Genomic DNA, 7,774 nt, shown 5'->3' with positions numbered 1-7,774 from the left:
AATAAAGCCAGAATTTTGTTGTAAATGCATTTACAACAGGATAAAGCTAAATGGAATAACACAAGAGGGCTGCTATAAAGATACTGAAGTTCAGTACTAACTACCTGCTAAATGTACTTGGTCTTTGGTCTTCTGCATCACAGCATAACCATGGATATATAATAAAATTCAGGACTGAACTCCATGAGACCCAAAATGTTGAGATGGTTTTGATGACCTAGCTCTGTAATTGTAGATCTTCTATTTGTATCCTTTGTGTCTGCTCCCATGCTCTAACAAAGTAGGAAGTAAAATCCATACAGTAGGCATGACTTTGATTTTCTTTCCATCAAGTTACTAGATGGATCCATCTAAAATCATGGTTGTACAATTAACGCTGACAAAGTGTTGAGAGGCTTTGCTTTCATATAGAGTGGGGATGTGAGGGCTACTCAAAATTATTATTATTATTAGCAGGTATTCTAGAATGATCATAAAATTCAAAAAATACCTTGGCACTTAAGTTTTTTTTGGAATGAAGTTACAGCAATATATGTTCCAAAATATATGTATGTATATTTCAAATAAACTTAAGTGCCAAGGTATTTTCTGAAAAATAAACGCACGCACGCAAATAAGGATATAGAAGTCTCTGCTCAGATTTAAAAATAACACTAACAGCAGAAAAGCCAGACAAGTGTTTCCAACAGAAAGGTCAAAAGTACAGCAGCAGGAAGGAACATTTTATCTATTTCTGTTCTTGTAAAGTGGAAAGGAGCTTTCTTCTGTTCTTCAGAAAAATCTGCTTCCAGTCACTTTTGTTACTTATCACAAATATAATTTTACTCTCTAAATGTAATGGTATGTTGTATGCATATGTTCTCAAAAGTGCCTAACTTAGCTATGTTACTGCCAACAGACAGTTACTGAAATTGTGATGTATGAAGCAGAAATACAGGGTGTTGTGTATCTAGCATCTATGCATCTTTTACCATTTAGACACATTGTGCTTTTGACTGTTTTGTGTGGCTCCAAACTGGGATGTTGTGCTTTATCAGCCAATTTATAGGTTTTCTTTTCTTTGACTATCTGAGCATATATGTATGCAGTAAATAGAGACATTGGTTTGAAAACATTTTGTAGGTCAAATTGTTTAGTTTAATTTTCTATAAAGTGTAATATATTTACTTAGGGCATATCTAAAATGGATGAGGGAGGGAAAGAAATGGCAGCTGATGAATATTGCAAAATAGATAACTGAGGGTGGTGCTGTTAGGGCATGATCCAAGGCTCATTGAAGTCACTCTGAGTCTTTCCATTGACTTCACTGGGCTTTGGACCAGGTTCCTTGAGGCTTCCATATTAAAGGCTCCTAGACCAAATAGTCTTCCTCACTGGGGACTGAAAGTTATTGTTCATCGGATGGTTCAATGCCTTATGTGAAATGAGTTGGCTGTTTGTCTAGTTCCCTGGGAATAGATTCCACTTGGCACAAATGACTGCCCTCACAAATGGCACTACCTGGAAGTCTTGTTATATTTCCAATGTTTTTGTATATGTGTAGGCCAAACCATTCTCATTTTCTGAGGTCTTCAACACTGGATGCACTCATGAGCAGCGTGAGGAAGCATATTGTCACCGCCAATATACTTCTTGTCACTAAGGCTGTTAATTTAGCACCTCTCATAAGTGGTAAATATTGTAAGTGAAACAACAAATACTTGCTTATGTTAGTAAGTGGAAAAATACACTTTCATCATAATATGTTCCAGTGTTATCACCCACTGACTATGGACTCTTCCCTATTTTGACTGAAAGATTTGTGCAAATGAGTGGAAAAATCATTGTGGTGCATGGTATCTAGAGGGGGCAGTATAAATTTTCATAGGCTATACCTAGATTTTGGATCTCTCTTTTGGACTGAGAACATGCACTGGAACTCGTTAGGAAATGTTGTACAAAACCAGTATGGCCATTTCAACAGTGAAGGAGAAGCATTTTTTGTTTTTGCATATTAAACTTACAGCTGTTAAATCAAATTGCTTTTAAAATAATCATAAGCCAGACTTGTCATCATGGCCTAGTGTCCTTGCTTTAGTGTTTGGATTTGTGCGGGGCAGAATAAACTGGCTTCGGAACAAGTTATTCATTTCTAAGAATAATTATCATATTCAGTATACTTTTTCCATTTAGGTCAGAGCTGTACAAAGCTCTGAATGTTTATAGATGCAAATATTTGAAAGGGGCTTCTATAAATTAAATGCAGTGATTAGTTTACAGCCATAGTGCCATGTGCTTTGATCTCATTAGCGCTCTTCAGCTAATCACAGTGGGGCCTGGTGCTGGGAAATTAACACAGTTACATCCTCTGCTCATAAATGTACTGGAGGCAACTAATAGTAGTATCCAGTGCTAGTCTGGCTAACTTCTAGGTCCTATGTGACTTACCAATAACTTTTTTTTTTTTTTAACTGCATTATCCACAAACTAGGCTAATATTCAAAGAATACAGTGTCAAATCTATTTTATGCATTCCTTTGTTGTAGTATTCTAAATTAATAGATTTTTGGAGGCTTTTGGTGAGGATCATCAACATTGTGCTTGAATTTTCCCCCAATTTCAATTTTTGCTTACATACTAAACAGCAAGTTTGTGGAGGATGGCATCACTTGGTATATGTTTGTGAGATCTCTTAGATTAACACTAAGTTGTTTAGTTAAATATGTGGTGGGGGTCATTTTTAAACTTTGCTAGGATCTTTTTTATAGTTATTAAAGATGGCTGTGTAGGCAAGAAAGCGGCACCTCCAATGATGAACTATTGCTCTTTCTTTAGTTATCTCTCAACTATTAGTCTTTCTCAACTATCAGTCTCTTCCTTGCTCTCTTTGACCTAAGATTTCTGGTACAAATAATTCAGTTCTTCTAGGTAAGTTGCCATTGGAGATCTGTCATTGACTCACTTAAAACAAAAATGGTTCTTTTGTCTCCACAGAGGATCCTCAAATTCTTCACCAAAGAGTGACGAGCAGAAAGAGCCGTTGATTTATCACTCCAAGGATCATTACCCTTTATCTGATGGAGACTGGTCCCCTTTGGAGAAGTAGGTCATTTTATGGTGTCATCTTTCTGTATGATTTTGTACTCCTATGTTATGTAATGCACCACCTCTGTAACTTCTTCTGACCTATAAAACTACACAAAGAAAGGTGCTCAAAATATGCGGCATCCAGGACTGCTTTTGTGACTTAGCACAGGCTCAAGGACTGTACACAATTTATGTGTAGATTTATGTTTGCTGGAAAAAAAACTGTTGTACTTGTATGATCCTTTCTGAATGAACAAAAGCTGCTGTTAAAGTTCACCAGGGAAAAAATAAAACTGTAGCTGATGATTTTATTCACACCTAATAAATTACAGGAAGAGGGCAAATTCCCAAGCACTCAACCTAAGGTTAGCCACAAATGTGAGTGTCAGAGTAAACATTTGTGAAGTGCCTAGGCTAACATTCATAATAACTTTAAGTTGAGTTAAATGACAAATTACTCAAATTAAAACAGGACCACGAAGTCTAGACAAACACCCAGTCCAGAGCAGAGGAGCAGCCAGTTATATTTGCATAAAAGCTCCAGGTTTGTGGAGCTTAAGCCTTAACAGGTATTTGGCGTTCATCGCTATGGTATCTGTGCTCTTCACAATAAGTAATGAATTTATCTTCACAACACAGCTGTGAGGTTGAGGAGTATTTTTCCCATTGTACAGATGTGGAATTGAGATAGACTAAGTTACTTGCACAAGATCAGCAAGTCTGGGGTAAAGCTGGGGACTGAATAAGTCTTCTGTTTCCTAGTCCAGTTCCTTAACCATAAAATTGTCCTTCCTCTCTAGTGCATGAGGCGCTCTACCCATTTTGGGTGAGAGAGCAATTTTGGTGGCCGAGGGATCCTTTAGCTGTTTAGGAGGGGGTGGCTGCTGGGGAAGGAGAAGGAAGACAGGGCTCCTACTCTTTGCCTTACAAAACCATTAGCAGGAGCTTTTAGCTTTTCAAGTGTTAAAGTATACTGTCAGAGGAGCAAGCCTCCAGCTTGTTCCAGTTCTTTATAGTGCAAACTGTGCATGTAGTGAGAGTAGCCCTTTCTGGGTCTGCTGGCGCAGTTTTTGTGTACAGAAAACAGAGAAGCTTTCTCCAGTATCTCATCACTACCTCCTCAAAAGAAAGGAGTAGACAGGCCATTACGGAGGCAAGGAAAGATATCGATACCTACAATCAGTGCTGCTTGTATTGTTGTTTTCTTCATCGTGCTACGGTCCATAAGTCTGTTACAAGGGGTACTTCAGCCTGCTTGTGGTTTGGAGGCAAAACCACTCCTGTCAGTCACTAGCAGCAGGCAGTGCCTCATCCACTGACGTTCCCTTCTGTTTTATCTGCCCCTGTAGTAACAGGCAAGCCTGATGAACAGTTGATTTAAAGTCTTGGCCCCTGTCAAACACTGTAGAAATGAATAGAGTTCATTTGGCAAGTTAAAGCAGTACTTGAAGTAAACAGGAGAAATACTTTTTTGCAAATGATAACTAACACAAGTGCAGGGTTCTGAGGTAAGGTCAATAGCTACCTTCATTGCTAACTGCAGGACTTCCAACCAGACCTGTCTCAAGTTAGACCCCCAATTTGTGCCAGGCTTTTACTATTTGTTAGTAGATGGCTGTCTATAGCTGTAGTCAAAATGAGGTTGCTGGACACAGTCCTAGTGGGGTTACTCTGTGGAGCTGTGCTAAAATCACAGAGACAGCTTTGTCCCATCCCCATCTCCAGCAAGGATATGGAAATGCCAGGACACAAACGAAATCATCCATCATCAACTTCAGATTGGCGCAACACAGTATGACAAACAAAGTATCTCCATTTAATCCTGGAAATGGGTACCAGAAAGAGAATACAGAATCCATCAGTTGGAGTACAATGATTCATTGAAGTATCTGAGCACTGTTCCTTCCATGGATAACAAACTTGTTCTTGTCATGATAGTTAATATGTCTGAAGGGTTTTCATGAATAATCTAGGAAGAACACCACCATCCCTCCTCTCTTCTGCGTGGAGCAAAGTTTCCTTTTGCATTGCCAATCAAGGTGGAGAGGAACACCAAGACTTACATGACAGAAAATGGATTCAGCAGAGTGGAACCTGCACCTAGAAATATCCTCAGACCTATTAAATCTGTTCGGTGGGATGGGTTGACCTCTTTGCATCAGGAACAGCAATAAACTGCCCTGTGTCCTGTCCTTATATCATGACCTGGGATGTGAGGTATTGAAATTACTTCTTCCGAAGCTGGGAAATTGCTTTTTTCCCCCACTACTCCTCAGGACCATACAAAATATACGAAGGAGAGAGCAGCAACGATACTGTTGACTTTCTGGCTGAAGAAGCTGGTGGTCTTGCACCTGATTAACTTAGCATTAGATCTTCTTATGAGTCTGCCACCAACCAAGACCAGACAGGTTCAAAATCAATGCTTGGATGATTATCACCCTCATGATAATCTTGTGCACCATAAAAAGTCAATCAGTAGAATTTATTCTACTTTCTGGTGCAAAGACCAATGTTTAACTAGCACATTAAACCAATGAAACAGGGCTTAAAGGTCCTGCTAGAGGAACTCACTGTGGGTGTATGAAAGTTCAAGCAAAAGGTCAAGTTTCTGTAGTATGTTATCATATTCAAGAAAAGAAAATCTTGTACAAATCCCAAGACTAAATGCTTCCTTCAAGTAACAATCTTATTCCAGCCACACAAGGTCATAGATCATTCTGCTATTTAGAACAGTACCCATATTGTAATAATAGGAAGGTAGAATTGAATTATCCTGCCTGTCCAAGTTGTCTCAATTGAAGGCAAATTCAAGGGGCAGGGCATTCTTATGGTTACCAGGTGTCTGGTTTTCAATCAAAAGTTCAGTTGAAAAGGGGACCTGGCAGTGTCCAGTCACCGCGGGCCGGGGCGGGTGGCGCCAAGTCATCAACCCACACCAGCCCCTGCTCAGCCAGGGCCACCTTTTGCCTACATTTCAAGTGCAGGCAGCAGGCTGCCTGGTTGCAGCAGGTTGCAGCTCCTCTCCCAGCCCCGGAACAGAAGAAGCCCAGCTTGGTGGGAGAGGGAAGTAGAGAGGATCAAATGATGAGGAAGTGGGAGGGGGGAGAGGAGCAAGAGCGGGTGGGGGTTTGGGGGAAGCGGTGGAACCGGGTTGGGGCAGAAGAGGTGGGGCAGAAGGCGTCCAGTTTTGAAAAATTAGTAGACATTCTCCTATCATCAGTGATTGAGGGGTGTGGTTTTGTCTCCAAGCTGCAAACAGGCTGAAATACCATTGTAATGTATCTGGACCTCATTATTCTAGGGAAACTTGCAAGCAAACACACAATATTTTCCCTGATTTGATCATATGCTCTACTAGTTTTGTCCCCACTCATCCTTGATGGGGTGGGGTGTACTGTGTATGCTGTTGTGTACTGGAATGTAACCATCCATTTAACTTAACTTGCAGCAATAATAAGACTTTAGTGTTGGACGAAACTTTTCAGGCCTTTCAAACTGGAATGCTCTCTCATGTCTGGAACACAGGAATTTAAAACAGATTATCCTAAATTAACAGGAGGAAGTACATCTGTCTCATGATGGCAGCTAAATCATATAACTTCAAAAAAAAAAAAAAAAAGAGAGAGAGAGAGAGAGAGAGAGAAAATTGTGGGGGATTATACTGAGAACACTTCAAGTACAATGAAGAAATCTGTTTAGGCTGATCAGTACGTAAGCCCCTGAATGTGATTTTCGTTTTAACCTAATTTCTCTCAGTCTGAAAACCCAACTGGGCTTCTTGCCCTGTTGCTGAATAATTGAAGCTGTGTTAAACTAGAGAAAACTAACACAAATAGCTGTGCAACAAATGCATTTTAAATACTGTAGTTTTCTGTTTATTTTGATAGCCCTTTCTCAGACCCAGTCTGTCCTAAAAGTGATTCAGAACTAGAAGTGAAACCTGCAGAGAGCTTGCTTAGAGCTGAATCTCATATGGAGTGGACATGGGGAGGATTCCCAGAATCTACTAAGGTAAAGTTATTTACAGATGAATTTTATATACTGTCTGGGACTTTTAATGTGACTGAATTTTGTCTTCCTTAAAACGTAAAACTCTGCATTTCACATTAGACTATTGCGGAAAAACTGAGCAATTGTTCATAATTCAACAGAAATACTGTAACATGAAAACAGCACCCTCTTGTGACTGGCTAAGCTGAAGGCTTTTTCAAAAGCAGGGCTGCAAAAATCTCCCAGGATGATCTTTAGAGTAAAAATCTGTAGCTCTCTAATTTGCTGCTAGAAACAGAAGATATTTTTAAAATGATGCATTAGATGCAATAGGAATGATCAAGTGTAGTAACCTTTTTTGTAAAAGATAGGACCAGGCTCATTCCAGGGGAATCCTGTGCAAATTCTAATATAGGGAACTTGATGGCTGCTCACCCTCATGTTGTGGACTTTTAGCTACCAATTGCAGCCTCACTTGGGAGTGGTCCTGGATAGGACAGGTGAAGAGATTTGCTGGACTTGTACATCCTTAGGCAGTCCCCTTTTATAAGTGTTCCTTGCCCTCCCATGGTAGAAGCCTGACATAAATTCACTGTTTTCCAAACTGAGGCAGGGAAGTATAATGTAGCACCTTCTCTGTACCCTCGAGAGATGATGAAATTTAGGCTCTAAACCCATAGACAGCTCTGTGTGAGTGGACTGCTGTTCTGATGCA

The 7,774-nt window shown here is 39.9% G+C and overlaps 1 protein-coding gene across 2 annotated transcripts in view; it reads left to right on the top strand.

The window, feature by feature from the left end:
* Nucleotides 1-7,774, top strand: part of LPIN2 (lipin 2) — a 73,357-nt gene that overhangs the window by 43,808 nt on the left and 21,775 nt on the right. For both annotated transcript variants that reach the window (XM_074944551.1, XM_074944550.1), the window contains exons 5-6: nt 2,974-3,081; nt 6,957-7,080. In XM_074944551.1, the coding sequence (XP_074800652.1) occupies nt 2,974-3,081; nt 6,957-7,080 (232 nt within the window). The remainder of the gene's footprint in view (nt 1-2,973; nt 3,082-6,956; nt 7,081-7,774) is intronic.

The sequence above is a fragment of the Natator depressus genome, chromosome 2 (genome assembly GCF_965152275.1).
Source record: "Natator depressus isolate rNatDep1 chromosome 2, rNatDep2.hap1, whole genome shotgun sequence".
NCBI lineage: Eukaryota > Metazoa > Chordata > Testudines > Cheloniidae > Natator > Natator depressus.
The sequence above is the reverse complement of the archived record's forward strand: the minus strand, read 5'-3'. Positions and strand labels throughout refer to the sequence as shown.